General features: G+C 40.2%; 1 protein-coding gene across 1 annotated transcript; it reads right to left on the bottom strand.

Annotated features, from left to right (window-relative positions):
* Nucleotides 1-1,966: 1,966 nt before the first annotated feature.
* LOC139409333 (impact RWD domain protein) lies at nt 1,967-26,164 on the bottom strand. Its single transcript, XM_071154311.1, has 11 exons — nt 25,947-26,164; nt 25,606-25,734; nt 25,464-25,516; nt 25,270-25,332; nt 24,954-25,039; nt 20,329-20,457; nt 20,042-20,136; nt 19,164-19,237; nt 18,807-18,897; nt 9,204-9,338; nt 1,967-4,821 (listed from the first exon to the last, which is right to left on the bottom strand). Exons 1-11 carry the CDS (start codon nt 25,989-25,991, stop codon nt 4,762-4,764), a joined length of 960 nt encoding a protein of 319 aa, XP_071010412.1. The 5' UTR covers nt 25,992-26,164; the 3' UTR covers nt 1,967-4,761.
* Nucleotides 26,165-26,298: the final 134 nt, after the last annotated feature.

The raw sequence follows: 26,298 nt of genomic DNA, 5'->3' as shown, positions 1-26,298 counted from the left end.
CTATTAAAAATAAAAACTTAAATATAACATTTACATAAGTATTCAGACCCTCTACTCAGTACTTTGTTGAAGCACATTTAGCAGCAATTACAGCCTCGAGTCTTCTTGGGTATGACGCTACAAGCTTGGCATACCTGTATTTGGGGATAGCCCTATTTGGTAAAAAAAAGTCCATATTATGTCAAGAACAGCTTAAATGAGCAAAGAGAAATGACAATCCATCATTACTTTAAGACATGAAGGTCAGTCAATCCGGAACATTTCAATAACTGAACGTTTTTTCAAGTGCAGTCGCAAAAACCATCAAGCGCTATAATAAAACGGTCTCTCATGAGGACCGCCACATGAAAGTAAGACCCGGAGTTACCTCTGATGCAGAGGAAAAGTTCATTAGAGTTAACTGCACCTCAGTTTGCAGCCCAAATAAATGCTTCACAGAGTTCAAGTAACAGACACATCTCAGCATCAACTGTTCAGAGGAGACTGCATGAATCAGGCCTTCATGGTTGAATTGCTGCCATGAAACCACTACTAAAGGACACCAATAATAAGAAGAGACTTTCTTGGCCCAAGAAACACAAGCAATGGACATTAGACCGGTGAAAATCTGTCCTTTGGTTTGATGAGTCTAAATTTGCGATTTATGGCTTAAAAGGCATATTTCTTTCCCTGGCCCTGTATGTGCTTCTATGGTCTCTCTGTGTAGTACTATAGACTCTCTCTATGCTCTCTACTAACACTTCCTTCCTAAAGACCCTTATGATGTTTGAGCCTCATTGGTCCACTTCAAAGAGATGAAAAATAACTGATGCATTACCATCCCTTTATTCTTTTACTCCAGGTTTCTTCATGCAAAAGTAAAATACTGATTTGATTTCCTCGCCCCAATTATGGAGATTGTTTTTACATCATTGTGAATCACCATATGAAAGGCATGTTGGATATGAAATTCAAATCAAGCATTTTCATGCAAAATGCCTCCCATCCTATTGACACTTCCCAATTGAATATATCTAATGTGTTACTACTATTGGTTTATTGGTTTATTCAGATCCCTATTAGCTTTTGCCGAAGTAGCAGCTATTCTTCTTGGTGTCCACAAAAAACACAAAACAGGACATGGAACAAAACACTGACTCACTGATATACAAGGACAGTCACACTATCTTAAAATACAACAATATACCAGCAATACACCAAGAAAAAATATATAATAAATGTACAAACAATACAACAACGACAAAAAAATGTTTGTTAGTGTGTCTGTGTATGCGTGTGTTTAACCCCTCACAGTCCCCGTCAATCCATGAAATATTGTTTAATTAAAAAAAAGTAAAGGTTATTTTGCTATTTGCCTGAGTAATTGTAGATAGAAGGGAGTTCCATGGCATCATTGCTCTGTAAAATACTGTGCTTTGCAGTGAATTCGTTTTGGACTTGGGGACTGTGAAGAAATCCCTGGTGGCATATGTATGGGTGTCTGAGCTGAATGTTATTTCATTATGCAGACAATCTGGATTTTTCCTCACAGTAATACTTCTCATAAAAACTAGAAGAGAAGCAGTTCCTCTCTTGTCAACCCTCAACCAGGAAAGACTGGCATGCTTGTTGTTGATGTTAGATCTGTGTGTGCTGCTCTGTTTGAGCCAGCTGCAGCTTTGCTAGGTCTTTCTTTGCTGCACTGTACCATATTACCAGACAGTAATCAAAATTAGGGCAAGAACAGAGCCTTAACAACTAGTACAGTTGATTTGTGTAAAATACGCAGAACATCTTTTTTATAACAGACATGCCCCTCCGCATCTTCACAACAACTTTGTCAATATGACTTGACTATTACAATTGACCATCCAATGTTATATGATTCAGCAGTCCATCAACCAGGTGGTGTGTTTACGTGTGTGTGTGCTATGGGAGACATACACTCAAACATCCTATTAGTAAGAAATACACTCAAACATATGTATGTATTGCAAAACTGACAGTAATGTGTACTGTCAGTTAATTTAAAGGTCCACTCTTATAATAATTTACTTTTGAGTCAGGAAATGAAAACGATCTATACCCTGAGAATAATAATGTTCTTGCTACTGAAGGCCTTGGAAGTAGGCTTCACTCAGGCAAACACCATCACCCACAAGAATAATCTCTGTTCTCCTAGAAGGCACTTAGTCAAACAGGAAGCACATTAGCATGTACACAGTACACACCACAGTTGTGTGTGTGGATGAAACACTGTATTTGAAAATCATTTTCGGATCACTGGGTTTTTGCAAAAAGCCATTATGCTCTCTAGTGTGCATTTCGCTGTCAGTGATTCAGCCAAAAGAGACGATCAGTTTAAGTATCATAGTAATATAATGTAATGACAGTTATTAAGTGATAACCCTGATGGAGAAATGGAAGAAACTATTATTATTTACAAAAATGAGCCTCTGAGATAAATACATGTTTCTTAGTGTTTGAAAATGTTTTTATATTAATATTGTTCTTTGGTCAGGAACTTTTATGCACCTATGAAAATCTACACCTATGAAATCTGTTAGATGTACATACTACCTTCAACACTTCTCCTATGGTGGCCTACATGTAATGTGTGTGGAGGCCACCCTATGTCTTGTAGCCCGAGGGTTGATTGACACACCAAAAGTCAGAGAAGAGCAACAATATTGACAGGAGAGATGAGAAAAAATCTTAAAGAATAGAAGCGGCAGTGAAAAGTTGAATTGATATTCAACAGGTGTGATGGTGGATGACAAAAGCAGGGAGAAAGGCGTGCGTGCTTGCGTGCGTGCGTGTGAGAAAGAGATGGCTTAAAACCAATCTATATCCAAAACCTTTTTGGCAGCAAGAATGGGTCACAGTCACAAGTAGGGCTGTGGTGGTCATGAAATTTTGTCAGCCGGTTATTGTCATGCAAAAGACTGCCAGTCCACGGTAATTTACCGTTAATTAACATAAACACGTTTAGCATCTCCAGGCCTCCACACATACAAGACGCTGATGCACTTCTTTTCAACATCTACAGACCCATTTGACTTTTTCCACATTTTGTTAGGTTACAGCCTTATTTTAAAATTGATTAAATTTAAATTATTATTTTCCCCACACAATACCCCATAATGACAAAGCTAAAACACTTTATTTTTTATTTTTATGTTTGCTAATTTATAATCACATTTACATATGTATTCAGACCCTTTACTAAGTACTTTGTTGAAGCACCTTTGGCAGCAATTACAGCCTCAAGTGTTCTTGGGTATGACACTACAAGCTTGGCACACCTGTATTTGGCTGTGTGCTTAGGGTCGTTGTCCTGTTGGGAGGTGAACCTTTGCCCTAGTCTGAGGTACTGAGCATGTTTTCATCAAGGATCTCTCTGTACTTAGCTCCGTTCATCTTTGTCTCGATCCTGACTAGTCTCCCAGTCCTTGCCACAGAAAAACACCCCCACACTATGATGCTGCCACCATCATCCTTCACCCTAGGGATGGTGCCAGGTTTCCTCCAGAAGTGATGCTTGGCATTCAGACCAAATAGTTTAATCTTGGTTTCATCAGACCAAAGGATCTTGTTTCACATGGTCTGAGAGTCTGACATGTGCCTTTTACTGAGGAGTGGCTTCCATCTGGCCAGTCTACCATAAAGGCCAGATTGGTGGAGTCCTGCAGAGACGGCTGTCCTTCTGGAAGGTTCCCCCATCTCCAGAGGAACTCTAGAGCTCTTTCAGAGTGACCATAGGGTTCTTGGTCACCTCCCTGACCAAGGCCCTTCTCCTCCGATTGCTCAGTTTGGCTGGGCGGCCAGCTCTAGGAAAAGTTGACACAAGAGTCGACACAATGCTGTCTCGGCGCTCTACTGACAATTCCTTCGACATCACGGCTTGGTTTTTATTCTTACATGCACTATCAACTGTGGGACCTTATATAGACAGCCGTGTGTCTCATAGAAAAGGGTCTGAATACCTATGTAAATAAGGTATTTCTGTTTACATACATTTGCAAACATTTCTCAAAACCTGTGTTTGCTTTGTTTTTATGGGGTATTGTGTGATAATCCATTTTAGAATAAGGCTGTATGTAACGTAAATATGTGGAAAAAGTCCATGGGTCTGAAAACTTTCCAAAGGCACTGTAGTTGGCATGGTAATAATGACATCAAGGCTGTGAAAGCGAAACTGTCTCTGTTTCAGCATGATGTACAGGGAATTTGGAAATTAGATTTTATTGTCTGTGAAACCCAGATGATGTGTCCACTGAACTCTCAGACTGATTCAACAGTACTTTGGATGACAGAAGTTGTGGGGATTCAACCACAGCGGAACTCAAATATCAAAGCATCTAAATACAGGCGTAACAGAAGGGAGAGAGAAAGAGACTTTTTCGAAATGAAGACATTTTGGTTATAATTTCAGACATTCCTGAAAATTACAGCTATGCTCTTAGAAGGAAAATCAGATTTACAACAAATGAATGCATTTTCCTAGTCATGTATGCAGCCCTTTTTTAATGAATATAAATGACTCACATAATCAGTTTTCATTATGGTTATGAGGAGATGGGCTTACTTTCCCTTAAGCCTGAATGTTCGACACTAACATTACATAGTTGCCATCAAATTCCCATTTTCAGTTTAAGGCACAACAAAACCTTTTTGAGATTGAAGTCCTCATAGAGGTCAGAAATGTCTGTTCGTTTCTGTAAACCTTTCAACAATATTACAGAGAGCACTGCCAATGACTAGCATTCAGAGTATATCATTTTACTTTGTCTTCTTGCTTTTTGACTTTTTATTCTTCCCTCCAGCTTTGGATGCCTCATCCTGCAAAACAATAAAATAACATTGAATAAAAGAGAAAAGACGAAGAGTACCACTTCATGACAAAGCTGAAAAGCATACAGTAATTATCCTCAACCAGTGAGTTGTTTACCTTATAATCAGCGTATTAGATGTATACGCCTTCAGTGTAGTTGCATAGCAAATGACTACCAATGTTTCACCTCAATACGCATATTCCCCTGATCTGAATCAGGAAATGAGATGTGACCATCATGTTGCATTCATTATTCCACAAGACCACATTGGCCAGACAACTTGCTGAACGAGGGAGAGCTTGGTTTGTTGTTTTGGAAAGCTTTGAAAGTCTGAAGAAGTGTTCTATTGAAAAAGTGTCACAGCCGGCCATGACCGTGAGACCCATGAGGCGGCGTACAATTGGACCAGCGTCGTCCGGGTTAGGGGAGGGTTTGTCCGGACAGCATTTCCTTATCTCATCGTGCTCTAGCGACTCCTTGTGGCGAGCCGGGTGCCTGCTAACTGAATTTGGTCGTTAGTTGGACTCTGACACATTGGTTATGCTGGCTATCGGGTTAAGCGAGGAGCGCGTCAAGAAGCAGTGCGGCTTGGCAGGGTTGTGCTTTGGAGGACGCATGGCTTTTGACCGTTGCCTCTCCCTAGTCCATAGGGGAGTTGCAGCGATGGGACAAGACTAACTACCAATTGGATATCACGAAATCGGGAAGAAAAAGGGGTAAAAAAATGTATTCAAATATACAGTGCCTTAGGAAAGTATTCAGACCCCTTGACTTTTTCCACATTATGTTACAATACAGCCTTATTCTAAAATGGATTAAATAAATAAAATCATGAGCAATCTACACACAATACCCCATAATGACAACGCGAAAACAGGTTTTTTGAAATTTCTGCAAATTTATAAAACATTTACACAGAAATACCTTATTTACATAACTATTCAGACCCTTTGCTATGAGACTCGAAATTGAGCTCAGGTTCATCCTGTTTCCATTGATTATTCTTGACATGTTTCAACAACTTGATTGGAGTCCACCTGTGGTAAATTCTATTGATTGGACATGATTTGGAAAGGCACATACCTGTCTATATAAGTTCCCACAGCTGACAGTGCATGTCAGAGCAAAAACCAAGCAACGAGGTCGAAGGAATTGTCCGTAGAGCACTTTGACAGGATTGTTGTCGAGGCACATATCTGGGGCAGGGTACCAAACAATTTTTGCAGCATTTAAGATCCCCAAGAACACAGTGGCCTCCATCATTCTTAAATATAATAAGTTTGGAACCACCAACACTCTTCCTAGAACTGGCCTCCCAGCCAAACTAAGCAATCAGGGGAGAAGGGCCTTGGTCAGGGAGGTGACCAAGAACCCAATGGTCACTCTGACAGAGCTCTAGAGTTCCTCTGTGGAGATGGGAGAACCTTCCAGAAGGACAACCATCTCTGAAGCACTCCGCCAATCAGGCCTTTATGGTAGACTGGCCAGACGCAAGCCACTCCTCAGTAAAAGGATGACAGCCCGCTTGAAGTTTGCCAAAAGGCACCTCAAGGACTCTCAGACCATGAGAAACAAGATTATCTGGTCTGATGAAACCAAGATTAAACTCTTTGGTCTGAATGCCAAGCGTCACGCCTGGAGGAAACCTGGAACCATCCCTATGGTGAAGCATTGTTGTAGCAGCATCATGCTGTGGGGATGTTTTTCAGAGGCAGGGACTGGGAGACTTGCCAGGATCGAGACAAAGATGAACGGAGCTAAGTACAGAGAGATCCTTGATGAAAACCTGCTCCAGTGTGCTCAGGACCTCAGAATGGGGCAAAGGTTCACCTTCCAACAGGACAACGACCCTAAGCACACAGCCAAGATAAAGCAGGAGTGGCTTCGGGACAAGTCTCTGAATGTCCAGACCTGAACGCAATCGAACATCTCTAGAGAGACCTGAAAATAGCTGTGCAGCAACACTCCCCATCCAACCTGACAGAGCTTGAGAGGATCTGCAGAGAAGAAAGGGAGAAACTTTCCAAATCAGGTGTGCCAAGCTTGTAGTGTTATACCCATGAAGACTCGAGGCTGTAATCGCTGCCAAAGGTGCTTCAACAAAGTACTGAGTAAAGGGTCTGAATACTTATGTAAATGTGATATTTCAGTTTTTTCTTTAAATAGAAATGAGCAAACATTTCTAAAAAACTGTTTTTGCTTTGTCAATATGGGGTATTGTGTGTAGATGACTGAGGGAAAAAAAACAATTGAATCAATTTTAGGAACGTATCAAAAATGTGGAAAAAGTCAACGGGTCTGAATACTTTCACTCAGTCACTCACACACACACACACACACGCGCACACACACACACACACACACACACACACACACACACACACACACACACACACACACACACACACACACGTTCAAAGGTTTGGGGTCACTTAAACATTTCCTTGTTTTTGAAAGAAAAGCACATTTTTCATCCATTAAAATAACATCAAATTGATCAGAAATACAGTGTAGACATTGTAAATGTTGTAAATGACTATTGTAGCTGGAAGTGGCAGATTTGTTATGGAATATCTACATAGGTGTACAGATGCCCATTATCAGCAACCATCACTCCTGTGTTCCAATGGCACGTTGTGTTAGCTAATCCAAGTTTATAATTTTAATAGGCTAATTGATCATTAGAAAACCCTTTTGCAATTTTGTTAGCACAGCTAAAAACTGTTGTTCTGATTAAAGAAGCAATAAAACTGGCCTTCTTTAGACTAGTCGAGTATCTGGAGCATCAGCATTTGTGGGTTTGATTACAGGCTCAAAATGGCAAGAAACAAAGTACTTTTTTCTGAAACTCATCAGTCTATTCTTGTTCTGAGAAATGAAGGCTATTCCATGCGAGAAATTGCCAAGAAACTGAAAATCTCGTACAACGCTGTGTACTACTCCCTTCACAGAACAGCGCAATCTGGCTCTAACTAGAATAAAAAGAGGAGTGGGAGGCCCCGGTGCACAACTGAGCAAGAGGACAAGTACATTAGAGTGTCTAGTTTGAGAAACAGACGCCTCACAAGTCCTCAACTGACAGCTTCATTAAATAGTACCCGCAAAACACCAGTCTCAACATCAACAGTGAAGAGGCAACTCTGGGATGCTGGCGTTCTTGGCAGAGTTGCAAAGAAATAACAAGAAAAGATTAAGATGGGCAAAAGAACAGACACTGGACAGAGGAACTGCATCCCGGAGTCGCCTCTTCACTGTTGACGTTGAAACTGGTGTTTTGTAGTTAAACATCATTCAGTTTAACTGAATCCACTCTGACCTTGTCCCACTTTCCATAAATAAATAACATTTGTTTCAGATAAGTAGAGGAGAAAGTTTCCATTAGACTTTCAGATTAGATTCTATGTATATGCCTGCTTATGTCAAAAGCGTCCAACAACGAGGAACGTAAAAACAATTCCCCATCAAGCTTGATATTACAAACAAACATTTAAACTTATATATAGATGGAAGATACATTTTGCACACAGTATTCATGTTGAATTACATCCAAGGTCTTGTTCAACATTCAGACTAAAGTCACTAAATGTATATACTTTAGTGTGGATGTTACAGATACCAGTATCCTGTGTGTGTATCATGTGTGTGTGTGTTTCTTTTCTCTCCTTCTCCCCTCACAGGTGAAAATCATCACTCCCCAATCAGTCACCAATCCAATCATCAATCAGAAGACACACCTCCTCCTGTTTCCTACCCAATCACAGTTCCTTTCCCTTGGTTTAAAAACCCCATCAGTTGTTTGCTCTAGAGCTCAATCTCTCTGTAATCCAATGTTTGTAGATCTCTGTGTTTCACGCTCTCTTTGTGTATTAACCTCTCTTTTGTTTGAGCACCCCCATAGCACTTTGTCATCACCTGTGAGTATTGTTTTTGGTTATGGTGTTTGTTTGATTGCTGGTGGGAAAAGGGGAAAACAAGACAAGTCGCCCATGGGCATACACTACCCGTAGGTAGACTTTGTTAAATACACTAGTTAGAACTGGGCGGACCACCCACTGTATTTTTGGTTAGTTAGTTAGCTGTTGTTAAAATAGGCTAGTCTAGCTTAGGGGTGTTTTGAATACTTATTGTTTCTTTCCTTGGGTCCAGCTCAGCCCCTTTTCCTGCTCCCCCCATTATCGTGTGTTTACAAATAAACCTTGAGTTTGACGGTAGATTTCAGTTGTCGTAGTTATTTCGTTCTCACTTTTACTTTGTCACTATTATAATTTGCATGAGTTATGTTACGGGTCTCATTACCATCCCCCCCTAGACTGTCGGGCCAAAAGGGATTCGTAACAGTGGACTTATGCCAAACTTGGACACATTACTAATAGGGAGAAAGGGTCTCACCGCAGAGGATGCGTATCCCTCCTGGACCAGGATGTTCCTGGCAGAGTTGTTGATATGTTTGAAACGGTCTGGACCCAGCAGGATCCCTCCATACCAGCGAGACACAACCACCAGCACATTCCGCACATCCAGGATCTGAGGTAGAACAACAGAGTGGTGTTGACACAGAGGCACTTGATGGATGTGGTAGCTACTGTATGTGTGGATGTTGATGATCGGTTTGACATAGACTCAAATCACATGACAGATATGAATCACAAATAATGGCTGTTTGGGAATGATTATAAAACTGATGTTAAGCAATAAAGAGAGGCATACAGACATGTTTTCCTCTCCCAAGATAAAGACATCAGCATACAGAGAATTGTTGTGCAAGGATTGCTCCCACGGCAAAATATATATATAACAGACTTAATAGCTGGTATCTTCCCTTAACAGATTTATGTCAACAAGTGTGCTTGGAGATTTGGATGAGCAACATTCTGGTCACTGGTCCATGTACCCAAGCACCACCTCATGTGTCATATCAAAGAGGATGTGACAATTAGCAAGACGATTGAAAGACCACATGTGACAGGGGATGACTAGTGAACACCCCCTGGAAGCCTGATTTTACCTTTGCAGCTGACACAGGATGCATCATAAAGAATAAGCCTTTATCCAGGAGAATATCTGCCTCGGTCCCTCCGCTGTCAATCAACAGCCCTCTACGCAGCAGGGGAGAATTTGGCTATGGGAGACAACGCCAATGCCATCTTTCTATTTACTGTAATAATAAACGTCTCCCTTTATTCTCTGCTCCGCACTTCACATTCGTACTGCCAAAATGAGTAAATGCTAAATTCAAAACGAAGAAGGGGTCTGAGAGGAAAATATATGAGAGAAAAACAGATTAAGAATCAGCCCTCAAAGTAAATTGCCTGTCAGTGTTGAGAGGTTCAAGTAGAACATTAATCAGAATCTTACCCAAAAGCACCTGGGTGGTAGTGGTGGGGGTGAGCATTAGACTGAAGGCTCTTCTCTTCACTTGTTAGGTCAGATTCAGTGACAATGGAAGAATGATGACATAGTCAGGTCCAAAATTATTGGCACCCTTGAGAAAGATGAGCGAAAAAGACTAATTAAAATACTGAGTTATATTGTATGCTCAATAAATTGGGTATTTTTGTTTTTATACTAATAAAATTGCTCAAAGAAAGAGATTTTGTTTAACAAGTAATATTTTTTTACTCAAGGTAGGGGCCAAAATGATTGACACCCCGTTTATCAATACCTTTTAATACATTTCTAAAATGTTTTATGAGTTGGAGAACATATTGGGAAGGATCCTAGACCATTCCGCCATACAGAATCTTTCCAGATCCTTGATATCCTTTGTCTGCGGTTATGGACTGTCCTCTTCAATTCAAACCACAGGTTTTCAATGGGGTTCAAGTCCGAAGACTGAGATGGCCATTGCAAAATGTAAATTATAAATTGGGTAGTTCAAGCCTTAAATGCCATTTAAGCAATAAGGCACAAGGAGGTGTGGTATATTATATGGCCAATATACCACGGCTAAGGGCTGTTCTTATGCACAACGTAACAAGGAGTGCCTGGATACAGCCCTTAGCCGTGGTATATTGGTCATATACCTCAAACCCCCAAGGTGTCTTATTGCTATTATAAACTGGTTACCAATGTAATTAGAGCAATACAAATTAATATTTTGTCATACCTGTGATATATAGTCTGATATACCACGGCTGTCAGCCAATCAGCATTCAGGGATCGAACCACCCAGTTTATAATGCTTAATTAACCATTTCTTTGTGGATTTTGATTTGTGCTTGGGGTTATTGTCTTGCTGGAAGATCCACTTGCAGCCAAGTGTCAGCCTCTTGGCTAGAATGTCCTGCTACTTGGTAAAGTCCATGATGTCGTTGACCTTAACAAGGGCCAAAGCACCAGGGTATGCAAAATAGCCCTAGAACATCAAAGATCCGCCACCATATTTTACAGTAGGTATGAGGTACTTTCTGTATACTTCCATTTTTCGACACCACTGGTGTTTGTGGCCAAAGAGCTCATGTCATCTGAACCCAGCACCGTCTGGAGTTTGATAAACGGCATTGGCACTCTGATTGGAACATGTGCTATGGTCATAAATCGGTCTCCATTGAACAGACTCAGTGCAACCTATAATCCAAAATCAGATTGTCCAGAGCATAGATAGAACAACGTCCTGTGGGGTTCAGGATGAACCGTTCAGCTCAGTACAAATTCCTCTCAAGATGTCTTATCCCACTCAGACAGGCATTGCTATTGTTTTTGAAAAGGGGCTACCATCAAAGGCAGATTAATCTGAGAAACTTGTAAACAAGACTCTGGACTCCAGCAGAGAAATCCAATGAGACATTTCACTGTGGTGCACTCGTAGTCTGACATTTGGCATTCTTGCAAGCTGATGTTGTGGATGAATACGAATGCATGAAAACGATTTGATTGTTAAAGCCTCAGTCTGTACCCACTAATATTGACTGAAACAGGAATGAATGCTTGCTTGAATTATGTATAGTCATGAGTACTCGAATGGACATCAAAGATCAATCTTTAACAAGATATAAAAAATAAATAAAATAAAATACTATAAAACGATTTGGTGGAATGTGTTTTGGGGCTGTCCGAACGGGCAAGTACATGTTTTTCTTAAAGTCAATGTTAATTTGCTTTGACTCTAGTGTTCCATTTGTACATGTGCATTAGCGGGTCACAACAAAAACGAAACCAACTTCAAGCCAAGCATCACACCGTTCTTCTCCCTAAATTCCCTTTCCCCTCCGTGTCTCGTTCACTCAATTGCATTCCAGCCACTCCCTGCGCACACAAGCTCCGGGTAGGCCTACACAAATAAATGGCTATAAAAAAGTATGTAACTGATGAGTCCTAGGGTTGCCAACTGTCCCGTATTAGCCGGGATGTTCCTTATATTGCGCTAAATTGGTTTGTCCCATACGGGACCCCTCTTGTCCTGTATATTCATCCAATCACAGTATAGTGTAAACGCGCCAATTCCTGCAAAGTAATTTCTGTTGTTGTTCGGTCGGTTTGGCATATCAAGGAAATATGGATAAACCTGCTAAAAAGAAAAGACTGTGCAGCTACAACAAACAATGGGAAGTAAAAAAAGACGTGGGTTAAGCCGGTCAGTGGTGACTCGACGAAAGCTTTCTGTACTGCATGTCGTCGGGAATGATCAATTGGCCATGGAGGGGAGAATGACCTAACTCAGCATGCATCCACAGAAATGCACAAGAAGGCCCCCTAGCTAAAGGTGCTAGCAATATCGGTGCATTCTTCTTGATGTCTACTGCGGAAACAGAATTGGAAAGCACCACTCCGTTTACCAGTTATTGAGCAGTGCCAACAATTGCATTCTGAAAGCTAATTACATAGCGTATAATGCCTGCAAGCACGCTTGCGTTCAGCTGTCAGTGGATATTGAGACAATTGTTTTAATGAGCTACAGCCACGTATCAGTATCTGCTTCCCGAAGAGAGGAACTGCGTGAGGAACTGCATGCATTTTTCACCTTTGTTCACATTGAGTGGCGTGAAATTCTGCGACATGTTTGCACACGATGGCTCGCTCTTCATCCAGCTTTCGATCGTCTCCTGCAAAGCTGGCCAGGTCTTACTTCATACTTTAGGTCCCTTGAGGAGACCTGTCCTGTGGCACTGAAGAGTATTTTTGAGTATGAAGAAAAAACAGAAGTAGCTGAGATGTATCTGTGCTTTTTCCACAATGTGGGGGGTGTTTATGACCAACTCGTAAACGCTCTGCATCACAGATGTTTACGAGGAAGTCCAAAAGTTCAAAATGAAGATGCTTCAGCGGAAACAGGACAGCGTTTTTGGATACCAGACCAAGCAGCTGATGGACAAACAATTGTCATCAAAGGTCCAAGCAGCAACAGGACTTTGTGAAGTTCTATGACGCTGTCATTACATACATTGATAAGTGGTTTGATTTCTCACCGGAAAATGTAATGGTGAAACTGAAACCGATCGGCCTCTATGAGGAGCTCTCCTTCACTGACCTGGAGTCAGTATGGACCAACTCTATGAGGAGCTCTCCTCCACTGACCTGGAGCAGGTGGTGGTGGCCCTCAAAATGACACAGTCAGTATGGACCAACTCTATGAGGAGCTCTCCTTCACTGACCTGGAGCAGGTGGTGGTGGCCCTCAAAACGACAGAGACAGTCAGTATGGACCAACTCTATGAAGAGCTCTCCTTCACTGACCTGGAGCAGGTGGTGGTTGCCCTCAAAATGACAGAGACAGTCAGTATGGACCAACTCTATGATGAGTGTTTTGCTAGCCGGGAGGAAATACAGAAAGCCAGACAGGATACCACAAAATCCACCAGTGAGAAGTGGATGTCAGTTTTCCAAAACCTAGGGAAAGCCAACTTGATCAACATGTTCAGGATTGTCTCATTTGTCCTCAGTGTGCTAGGCTCAAATGCTTTTGTAGAGGATTTTCTCTCTGATGACCATTAAATGGTCAGACTCAATAAACAGATGCAGCACAGAGCTGATCAAAAATGAACTTCAAATATCTGTGAACTGTGACTTGTCATGTAAGGACTTCTCTCTGGCTATGCAAAAGGACAAAGGACTGCTTGAATCAGTCAAGTGCAGCAAAAAAATAAGTAGACTTGGTGTGACTCATACCCCTCTTTTCCATTTTAAATGTTGTTGTTTTTTTTGCTGTAAAGGCCCAAATTGTGATTTCTTTGATCATTCATTTTGAGGTTTACTCACATAAGTTTACATAATGATACAGTTTAAGTAAAGCTATAGACTAAATGGAATATACAAATGTTTTGTCTTTCCAATTGAATACGAATATACACTGTATATTCATTCATTCACACAACACCATACCCACACAGCCGTGGCACCGTGCACTGGCACGCCACCTTTGTCCCTTATTTGGTAGTGAGAAAGTTGGCAACCCTACCGATGACATACACAAGCTACATTCCTTACCAAATGACAAAAGTTTTATCACAAATTCAAAATGGACTGGTTGACGGAAGTAGGAAAATATGTTCCACAACAAGCTGCAGTTTTGGAATAGCACCACAACGATTATGTTAGGTCAGAGCCAAGTCACAGAAAAACACAGCTATTTTTTCAGCCACAAAAATCAGAAATAGAGATGAAAATTATTCACTAACCTTTGATGATCTTCATCAGATGACACTCATAGGACTTCATGTTACACAATACATGTATGCTTTGTTCGATAAAGTTCATTTTTATATAAAAAAATCTCAGTATACATTAGCGCGTTATGTTCAGTAGTTCCAAAAACATCCGGTGATTTTGCAGAGAGCCATATCAATTTACAGAAATACTCATCATAAATGTTGATGAAAATACAAGCGTTATACATGGAACTTTGGATACACTTCTCCTTAATGCAACCGCTGTGTCAGATTTACATTTTTTTTTACGGAAAAAGCAAACCATGCAATAATCTGAGTACGGCGCTCAGAGCCCAAACAAGCCAAAAAGATGTCTGCCATATTGTGCAGTCAACAGAAGTCAGAAATAACATTATAAATATTCACTTACCTATGATGATCTTCATCAGAATGCACTCCCAGGAATCCCAGTTCCACAATAAATGTTTGTTTTGTTCGACAATGTCCATCGTTTATGTCCAAATAGCTCCTTTTGTTAGCGCATTTTGGTAAACAAATCCAAACTCACGAAGCGCGTTCACTAGGCGCAAACGAAAAGTAAAAAAGTTCCGTTACAGTCCGTAGAAACATGTCAAATGAAGTATAGAATCAATCTTTAGGATGTTTTAACATAAATCTTCAATAATGTTCCAACCGGAGAATTCCTTTGTTTGTAGAAAAGCAATGGAACAGAGCTCACTCTTACGTGAACGAGCTTCACGAGCTCAAGGCATTCTGGCAGACCTCTGACTCATTCCCCTATAATTCGCCCCCACTTCACATTAGAAGCATCAACCAAGGTTCTAAAGACTGTTGACATCTAGTGGAAGCCTTAGGAAGTGCAACATGACGAATATCCCACTGTATCTTCAATAAGGAATGAGTTAAAAAATGACCAACCTCAGATTTCCCACTTCCTGGTTGGATTTTTTCTCAGGTTTTTGCCTGCCATAGGAGTTCTGTTATACTCACAGACATCATTCAAACAGTTTTAGAAACTTCAGAGTTTTTTCTATCCAAATACCCATATAATATGCATATATTAGCAACTGGGACTGAGTAGCAGGCAGTTTACTCTGGGCACCTTATTCATCCAAGCTACTCAATACTGCCCCCAGCCATAAGAAGTTAAAAATAAAACATTTGTTTTAAAGACTGTAAAAATGAGTCTCTGCTTGCCACTCAGCATCCCGCTTGCCACTCAGCATCGAGTAAATCGGTCTTTTCACGAAAACGTCTGTAGCATCCTTACGGTTTGACATAAAAACCATAATGGAAAGAAGAGACTCTCACGATGGTGTTCTCTGTTTTACTCAGTGGTGGGCCATCAGGGCCAGCAAGGCCTTCTCTGCTGGCCTAAACATCATCAGAATATATATATTTTTAAAAATATATTTTCCCACATATGTATTAAATGATTCCCCAGAGTAAGAGTTATACTCTTCATTTCATAGCTTTCCTCTTGGTTGCACTGCTTCCAGCCCCAGGTTGAGATTTGGAGGGCTGGTCTTTATGTTAGATCTTTTATCCAATCATATTCAGCCATCATGTGTTGCCAGGGGTCTAAAATCTGCCCTCAGGCCTTCAGAATCAACAGTGTGGGCGCTTGTAGCTTAAAGTGAATGGAAATTAAAATGTAGTGTCAACCAATCAGCTTTAGAGTTGGTTATTGTACGCCTGCTGGCTGGCTCCAGTGTTACACAGGAGCCAGCTAGCAGGCGTAGTGCGTGCACGTCTTTTGATTGGATTACCAATATTGAGAGGCAGGTCCTATATGGGCAGGTCTATGCAGAACCTCAGAACTAGGAAACTGAATTTGATAAACAAATTAATTTGCGTACTACTAAGCTGTTTTTTCAACCCACAATGGCGGAAGGAGAAGATATCGATTTGGTCGAGGATATAATTATAACTCCATTCTCAAGACAAACTTTTCAAGGAAAGTTAGACATTGTCAGGAGAGGTCGACGCCGACGCTACAAAGCCTGTCACAGGCGGGAAAGGGGTTTGTTCGCCACTTTCAAAGTTCCAACTACGAGCGCTATCAATGGCTCACAGGCTCCGAGAAGCACTGCAAACTGTACTGCTGGGAATGCCTATTATTTGCAAGTGATCGATTTGGTGTTTGGAGCCACACTGGCTTTGCAAACTTGAGTTGTCTAACCAAGGCAGCAACGAGACACCAAAGTACGGCTGGGCACTTACAAGCAATGGTGCTTTTGAAAACTTTTGGGAACACCCGAGTGGATCTACAGCTCAACGAACAAGCGCGCAGGGCAACGAAGCTGCACAATGAAAAGGTATTGTACTCCTGCAATTCTCTGAATAAAAATGTCAATTTCAAGGTGACGCAACGCCTGGTTATACTGCGTTTCTGTCTAAATGTATAGTGTCTAGAGCCATGGCATCATAATGATGGTAATAAGAGGTGGATTAATTTGGCTAGGACTGTGTAGGACTTCACTGAAGGCCCAGGCCCCAGGCCCACGGCACGCCACTGGTTTAACTCTATGACCCCCACAAGTGTCATGGAACTTGTCTGAAGGTAACCCGTACGTTAAAAAAAGATACTGTGTATATATATATATATATAAATAGGAGAAGATATATATATACACACACACACAGTGCATTCGACCCCTTAACTTTTTACACATTTTATTACGTTACAGCCTTATTCTAAAATGAATTAAATAATGTTTCTCCCCCTCATCAATCTACACACAAAACCCCTTAATGACAAAGGAAAAACAGTAAGTATTTTTTCAAATTTATAAAAAATGAAACAGAAATACCTTATTTACATAATTATTCAGACCCTTTGCTATGAGACTCTAAATTAAGCTCAGGTGCATCCTGTTTCCATTGATCATCCTTGAGATGCTTCTACAACTTGATTGGAGAACCTGTGGTAAATTCTATTGATTGGACATGATTTAGAAAAGGCACACACCTCTCTATATAAAGGTCCCACAGTTGACAGTGCATGTCAGAGCAAAACCAAGCCATAAGGTCGAAGGAATTGTCAGTAGAGCTCCGAGGCAGGATTGTGTAGAGGCAGAGATCTGGGGAAAGGTACCAAAATAATTCTGCAGCATTGAAGGTCCCCAAGAAAACAGTGGCCTCCATCATTCTTAAATGTAAGACGTTTGGAACCACCAAGGCTCTTCCTAGAGCTGGCCGCCTGGCCAAACTGAGCAATTGCGGGAGAAGGGCCTTGGCCAGGGAGGTGACCAAGAATCCGATGTTCACTCTGACAGCGCTCCAGAGTTTCTCTGTGGAGATGGGAGAACCTTCCAGAAGGACAACCATCTCTGCAGCACTCCACCAAGCAGGCCTTTATGGTAGACTGGCCAGAAAGAAGCCACTCCTAAGGGATGTTTTTCAGAGGCAGAGACTGGGAAACTAGTCAGGATCAAGGGAAAGATGAACGGAGCAAAGTACAGAGTGATCCTTGATGAAAACCTGCTCCAGATCAGGACTCTTGGAAGATTAGTCCAAATTGGGACTAAAAGAGATCCAAATGAAATTAAATAAAATCCAGAGCGCTCAGGACCTCAAACTGGGGCGAAGGTTCACCTTCCAACAGGACAACGACCCTAAGCACACAGCCAAGACAATGCAGGAGTGGCTTTGTATTTTTTTTTTTTTATAAATTTGCCTAAACTTCTAAAAAACTGTTTTTGCTTTGTCATTATGGGGTATTGTGTGTAGATGGATTTGGGCAAAAAAACAATAATCCATTTTAGAAAAAGCTGTAATGCAACAAAATGTGAAAAAAGTCAAGGGGTCTGAATACTTTCCGAATGCACTGTGTTTCCTCAGCTTTCTTATCTCCAAGATATAAGACAAACACTGCAAAACCTTGATTCTTACGATTCATTTTTTGACTGTCTTTTTTGCCAATTATTAATGTTATTCAATGCGTTTCTCTGGGCTTTAGTAGTAAAGGCCAAATTCTATATTTGATCAAATCTTTTTTTTCATTCAAAAAGTCATAGTATGACCATTTATTTTTATTTCACCTTTATTTAACCATAGTATGACCATCTTAAAACAATTCCATATGACTAGCGTACAGGGGGTGTACTTGTACATCAAGCTGCCTCACGCTACAGAAACAGGACATAGGCTCCTGCCAAGGCTTGTTCATGGCTACTCATCAAAGTGAATCTTAAATAGGATATATTGTACATTACCTTGGACTTAAGATTATATTCAAGTTATAAACAGGAGAGGGTCAGTGAACCTCAAGACCACAGAGGGTTGGTTTGAAAACGTAAAATGGGTCCTTGAGGCATAAGGCAACCGTGTGAATACTGAATGAAGCACTAGAGGGTACGGAGCAAAGTGGACATAGAGCAAAGCACCTGTAGTAAGTGAAGCAGTCGTCCTCCCGCTGCGGTCTCTCCATCATCCTCACAGTCCTGCAGGAAACTCTGCTTTTCTTCACAGTATATCCTACAATACAGAGAATATAGGTTGTAGTTGGTTGAGACTTTTAGTATGAGAATGTACTTAAACTGCATGTCTCCTTGAAGGAAACTTTTCAATTCTCTGAATGTCAGCATCTCCTGTTGGGTTAATGACCACCCAGAAAGCATCAAGCATCTTATACTTACAGTACACACATTGTCAAATAACAATTGATTAACTGTGATTAGAGAGATATAAACCCACTGTGAATATTACAACTTGTTATGTATATTCAAAACTGGATGCTCTACCTGTATGCATAAATATTGTGAGTGGCGCTTGCAATCTTCTTGTTTTCAAACAGCTTGTCAAGAACCATTCTAACCTGAAACACAAAAACAAATCTGTTTGAATTGCCTCCTTTCCTCTAATCATACTCTTAACATTAGAAGTATGGTGGGTACGTCCATCCCTAAAGTACAACTTCTGCATTAAAGACAGAACAGTAGCCCACTCATCTGAGAACTCCTGTGTGGTAGATGAGGGTAATCATTGATTCCTCTTCAAACAGATGGCATATCCAACAGAAAGACTAAGATAAAACCCCAAACAGGTTCGGTTGACTCCTACTCTTGACAATATATTAGGTAACTTTATTTCAAAAGTTTGTATAAACAGTTTTCTTATAAAAAAAATGCCTACTTGTATATTGGGTGGGTAATCGTAATACTGAAAATGTACAGCATGTAAAAAGAGAACCATACAGTTGTGTAATAGTTAACTGTTAATGCTTATGGTACAATGTGCACTGTAATTACATCTACACAGTTCATGTACTCTCCATGAAATTACATAATTATCACTGTCTAAATTGCAATTGATGGCAGGTTAGATATGTTTAAAGCAGCTCTTTCCGTTTTCATCCTGAGGATGTTTAGCAGCAGGAGCACAGCCTGAGGACATTTAGTTTTCCATATTGGAAGCACATTAGCATTGAAACTACATCCTCTCCACATGAGCTTTAACTCACAGCTTCTTCTCTCTCCCAACAGGGTAGCATTGTCTAGCATGATTTTGAAGATTTTAAGGCTTGTGATTTACTTCCCTAACTTGTTCTGTGATGGGTGTGAGAATATGAATGTTTTATAGTCAGAAAGAGGAGGGAGACAGGAGAGGGCCTACACAGTACCTGTCTAGGTGTTACCACAGGGGCTAAGTGTGGTTGGAAGGTGCTGCGTCTTTCTGTTATCGTCTCCCCCAGTTTTATAGGAGGTAGTTCCTCATCTACAAAGATTTATAAACACAAAAATAAAAGGCACAAGTAAGAACCAATTAACACGTGGGCAGAAAGCACAATTCAGTTTATATACAAAATGTAAACTGTTCTTTCCTTTCAGATGCGATTATAATTAAGGCTTAGAAATTACTTGTTTTTTTATTCTTTCTCTATTCAAGAATATGCAGTCAGTGCCATACCACTTGAGTGATTTTCAAAGAGGTGTACATTCTCTTTGTTCAGCTTCAGATTGCGGTAATCAGGCATTTCTACATCCTCCGCCACTTCCTCCTCCTCTGTTGCCATATTTCTCACCTCTGGTTGCTCCACTGTGAGAGAAGTAGAAAGATGGACAGGCTGTGAAATGAATTCAATGTGTATTTGTGATTGTGTATCTTTGTGTCCCATGATGCGTTTGAGTGACTTTGAAGGTCCTTTCTGCCTTGACCATATGCCTAATTTACATGGACACCTACCACACAGGTCCCATCTTCAGATAATTACCATTGCATGACCGTAAAATGAACAAAATGTTCTAACAATGGGCCTCCCGGGTGGCACAGTGGTTAAGGGCGCTGTACTGCAGTGCTAGCTGTGCCAGCCTGGGTTCACGCCCAGGCTCTGTCGTAACCGGCCGCGACCGGGGGGTCCGTGGGGCGACGCACAATTGGCCTAGCGCTGTTCGGGTTAGGGAGGGTTTGGCCGGTAGGGATATCCTTGTCTCATCGCGCACCAGCGACTTCTGGCGCAGTGTGCGCTAACCAAGGTTGCCAGGTGCACGGTGTTTCCTCCGACACATTGGTGCGGCTGGCTTCCGGGTTGGATGCGCGCTGTGTTAAGAAGCAGTGCGGCTTGGTTGGGTTGTGTATCGGAGGACGCATGACTTGTCATCTTTATGGGCTTGGTAGTTTCTTTCTTTCTGAGCCCGTACGGGAGTTGTAGCGATGAGACATGATAGTAGCTACTAAACAATTGGATACCACGAAATTGGGGAGAAAAAGGGGTAAATAATTTAAAAATATATATTTAAAAACATTCTAACAAGACAGATAAAGCCAATTAAGAGGGATAAGTAGAACAAGGGTTACTTTGAATGTTAATATACTGATATTTCTGGGAAAAATTATACTGAAAGGTACAGGTGTACTATATGAAAAAGTACATACAGTGCCTTCAGAAAGAAACTACCAAGCCCATAACGATGACAAGCATACCCATAACATGATGCAGCCACCACCATGCTTGAAAATATGAAAAGTGGTACTCAGTGATGTATTGTATTTGCCCCAAACATAACACTTAGTATTCAGTACAATTTTTTTGCAATATTATTTTAGTGCCTTACTGCAAGCAGGATGCATGTTTTGAAAGCTTCCTTCTTCTCACGTTGTCATTTAGGTTAGTATTGTGGTGTAACTACAATGTTGTTGATCCATCCTCAGTTTTCTCCTATCACAGCCATTAAACTCTGTAACAGTTTTAAAAAATCGCCATTGGCCTCATGGTGAAATCCCTGAATGGTTTCCTTCCTCTCCGGCAACTGAGTTAGGAAGAGCGCCTGTATTTTTGTAGTGACCGGGTGTATTAATACATCATCTAAGGTGTAATTAATAACTGCACCATGCTCAAATGGATATTCAACATTATTAAATATATTTTTATCTATCTATCAATACGTGCCCTTCTTCGCGAACTAGTGGAAAACCTCCCTGGTCTTTGTTTTTGAATCTGTGTTTGAAATTCACTGCTCGACTGAGGGAGCTTACAGATAATTTTACGTGTGGAATACAGAGATTGGGTAGTCATTTAAAATAAATTGCACAAAGAGTTCAGGCAATTTATGTGACTTGTTAAGCAAATATTTATTCCTGAACTTATTTAGTCAAGATATTTCAGCTTTTAATTTTTTAATAATTTGTAAACATTTCTAAAAACATAATCCACTTTGACATTATGTGTAGATTGTGTGTAGGCTAGTGACACAAAATCTCAATTTAATCCATTTTAAATTCAGATTTTAACAACAAAAATGTGGAAAAAGTCCAGTGGTGTTAATACTTTCTTGAAGGCACTGTACAACTACTATATTAAATATACAACGCATAACCAAATTATGCCGTTGAACTTTATGATGCTATAATGATTATGGAGTCCATGAACATCTACAGTGGGGTCTGAAATTAATGACACCCTTGATAAAGATGAGCAAATATGACTAACAATCATTCAAATACTGAGCTATACTGTATGCTCAACAAATTGGGGAAATTATATTTTTTTATACCAATACAATTGCTGAGAGAAAGAGATTTTGTTTTACAATTAATATATTTTTTTCTCAAAAAGGTAGGGGTCAAAATTACTGACACCCTTGTTTTTAATACCTTACATTGAGAGGAAAATGGCACTGATCCTTTTTCTAAAATGTTTAATGAGTTGGATAACACATTGGGAGGGATCTTAGACCATTCAATCCATACAAAATCCTTCCAGATCCTTGATATTCCACGTCTGCGGTTATGGAATGCCCTCTTCAATTCAAACCACAGGTTTTCAATGGGTTTCACATGCTTTCTAGACAACAGATGTAGACTAACGACTGGTTACTTACGGGTCAGTTTCCAACAATGCAGAGTTAAAGATAAACATAAAAAAATAGAAATAGTGACACAAGGAATAAATACACAGTGAATAATGAAAAAAAAACAGAGTAAAAATAACATGGTACTGGTACTTCCAGTATATAGCCAAGTCGATGTGCAGGGGTACAAGTTTATTGAGGTAGCTATGTACTATATATATATAGGTAGGGGTAAAGTGACTAGATAAGGATAGATAATAGACAGTAGAAGCAGCGTATGTGGTGAGTGTGAAAGTGTGTGTGTGTGTTGGGGTGTAAGTATGTGTGAGCGTGCGGTCAGATCCCAAGCAGTTGCCATACCAAACAGTGATGCAGCCAGTCAAGATGCTCTCGATGGTGCAGCTGTCTAACTTTTTGAGGATCATTCATGTAGAAAATATGAAATATTAAGAAAATCCCTGGAATGGGTAGGTGTGTCCAAACCTTTGACTAATACTGTATATATTACTTGACACATATTTAACCCCTTTTTTTGGGTAGGCACAATCATGTTTTAAAACGGTACCGGTTACCTTCAGATTAGTCCCCATTTCATTGTGGATTAATGTGTTTGTGGTTATTGTTTTACTGGAAGATCCACTTGCGGCCAAGTTTCAGCCCCTGGCAGAGGCAACCAGGTTTATCGCTAAAATGTCCAGATACTAGGTAAAGTTCATGTTGCCATTGACCTTAACAAGGGCCTAAAGACCAGGGGAAGCAAAATAATGCCATAACATCAAAGATCCTCCATCATATTTTACAGTAAGGGGTTATTTTCTGCTTATGCATTGTCATTTCAACACCAAACCCACCGCTGGTGTGTGTGGCCAAAGAGCTCAACTTTCATGTCATCTGACCAAAGTACCAGTTCCAATTCTTGTGCCAATGCCGTTTAGCAAACTCCAGACATTTACATATGTTAGATGAAATAATAATGTAGGTTTTTGGCCACGCACACCAGTGGTGGGATTGGCATTGAAATGAGAATGCATGAACAGAAATGAACCCCATACCTACTGTAAAATATGCTGGTGGACACAATGTAGCTCAGTATTTGAATTATTTATTTTAAGCAGTCATTTTTGCTCATCTTTATCAAGGGTGTCAATAATTTCAGATCCCACTGTAAAGGCCTTTTCATCAAATAATCCCAAATCACTTCTCTGACAGTTTTTAATCTAGATAAGGATGCTTCCACAAGTAAAATGATTGCATTTAGAATAGTAGGAGTTCATTAAAAAGGGGGAAAACTTTGCAATGAGAATACATTTAAATGAAGGTTCGGAGGGCATTAACATCAACCATTTCCCAAATCAGTTGCTCGTTATGGAAGAGGACATAAGCTGCAATTTGAATACAAAATACAATTTTCAACTTGCCTTTTATACTTTTATGAATGTGCTCCAAACTGAATGATTTCCTCTAAAGCAAGAATGCTCTGTGATCTATACCCAGCATCTCATTTTCACAGCATACACATTCTCTGCTTTCTCCCATTTCAGTTGATCATAACAACTGTACAGAGAGAAATAGCATAATTACAATGATAGGACTGCATCCATATAGATGAATTCCATAGTTATTAATTGAAATAGTACTAAATTAAAGCACTGTGCTTAATTAGCTAACAAGTTTAACGGCTTTAGAAAACAGTGAAGAGTTAGAATAATATGGTATCCTGTTTTCCTTAGTGTTCAAAAAGGGAAATAAAAGGCATTAAAACTCATCCATTCATAGAAAACAATTTTCAAAGACAATACAACAAACAACCAAATGTACTTCTCTTTCCTCAGCCTCTTTTTAAAAATATTTTACAAAGGTTTCGTCACAGGCTCACAGCACTGAAAGCCATTACTCAGATACTGATCTTAAATTACAGAAACAGGAAAGAGGGCTTTTCATATACCACCCACCAAGTCTTGTGTTCATCTTATCACAATGATGCATGGGAGCACATCGAAGACCTGAATGAAAGACCCCAAGAATTCTGACTGTCATCTCCAAGAAAGGAAAGAGATTGAAATCAAGCTTTCTCAATAGTTTTTCTGTCTGAGCTCATTGGCATTAATATATACCTTTATGAGGAAGGCAATGGGTGCACACTTTCATAATTGGATTTCTGGAGTTGGAAAAAAGTATTTATTTACTGCCCTCTAGTGAAAAAATAAAGCATACTATCAATCAGACATGACATGCGATTCTCACCTGTGTCTGTGCTTTGGGATTTCTCCAGAAGGAACTCCCGGACCTTCTCCACCCAGAGGTAGAGGATGCTTTCCCCAGTGTTCGCCCTGTTAGGAAAGACACCACTTGTTAGTTTTGATGTCAGTGGAGACATATCTACTCAGAGACATGGGTGAGACAGGGCAATGGACTGTAATCAGCAATACTGCAAGCAAATTTGGCTTCACCATCAGGCAATCCATCTTTAGGTTAGCATTATGATGGAATCCCCTCCATGTTCAGGGATAACTATTCTGTGCTTCATGTACAGTAGTCAGTGATTATGAAATCCACTCACACATAGAGCTCCTCAAGGCTGTTGGACAGGGTCTTTCTATCAGGGCCTCGCAGCCATGCTGCACTGCATGAGGAGAGAAGGCAGAATATGTCTCAAATGTTAGTCTTAATAATTAGCTTTTTTTTATGCCTGATACATGTTTATCCGAGGTAGTGTAAGTGTACTGTACTGTAAAACCCAACATGTAGACTTACTTTATTTGGTAGACAGGTGGTGCTGCACTCGGGTAATCATGTGGGAGAATGATCTAATTATGGAAATTAAACTCTTGAGTTATTGCTATCATACACTGCTCGGAAACTTTTTAAACACACAAAAATGTAATGAAACAATTACCTGTAAACATGCTTTCAGTTTTGGATAGTCTATATCATCCGTTATTTTGATGCAAAATATTCTTGCTGCTTCATCAATAACACACCATTCGTCACCGTATATGGAGGAAAGTGCCTCGACCTCTTCGATCTGATGAAGAAAATAGTGTAATATTGTGTTATAATAATAATAATGTAGTCATCTAAAAGCAAATGATCTATAAGCTTTCTCTCATGTCTGTTTTTATAGTTGAGTCAAATATATAAAAATATGAATCAAAGTACAAAATGGGTCATACTCTCCACTAATGTGAACTTCAGTCATGCCCAGCCCTGAGTTCTGTTCAACAGTAGGGTACTTACTTGAGATTGAAGATCCCCTGCATTCCCAACATCTATGTTTGCCATTAATTTATCCAGAGCAAGTAAGCAGACAAACACTTCAGTTCATTCTTAGAAGTAGTAGTGTTACAGCAGTCTATTCGTACAGTATCAACACAAAATTAGCTCGATAAGAGGCTTGCTTGACATTCTGTATCACCAACTCAGCTGTTGCTCTGACAGGACAACGAACCACCTCCGGGTCAAGGTTTTCACGTACTACCAAAATAAGAGTCCTTATTTGAAACCAGATATATACATCATTGTTTGAAACACATGGTGCAATAAGTGGATTAATTAGCTAAACAAATATTATAGCAATCATCACTCATTT

This window comes from Oncorhynchus clarkii, chromosome 5 (genome assembly GCF_045791955.1).
Source record: "Oncorhynchus clarkii lewisi isolate Uvic-CL-2024 chromosome 5, UVic_Ocla_1.0, whole genome shotgun sequence".
NCBI lineage: Eukaryota > Metazoa > Chordata > Actinopteri > Salmoniformes > Salmonidae > Oncorhynchus > Oncorhynchus clarkii.
Note: the sequence above shows the minus strand (reverse complement) of the source record. Positions and strands in the feature narration are given on the sequence as shown.

What these genes read in the sequence shown, in the direction of transcription:
- LOC139409333 (XM_071154311.1), bottom strand. Translation starts at nt 25,991, where the DNA reads ATGGCAAACATAGATGTTGGGAATGCAGGGGATCTTCAATCTCAA. An exon ending in AACTGAAAGCATGTTTACAG is followed by an intron (nt 25,517 to 25,605) that starts GTAATTGTTTCA and finishes TTCCATAATTAG; the next exon opens with ATCATTCTCCCACATGATTA. An exon ending in ATCCCAAAGCACAGACACAG is followed by an intron (nt 20,458 to 24,953) that starts GTGAGAATCGCA and finishes CTTCTCTCACAG; the next exon opens with TGGAGCAACCAGAGGTGAGA.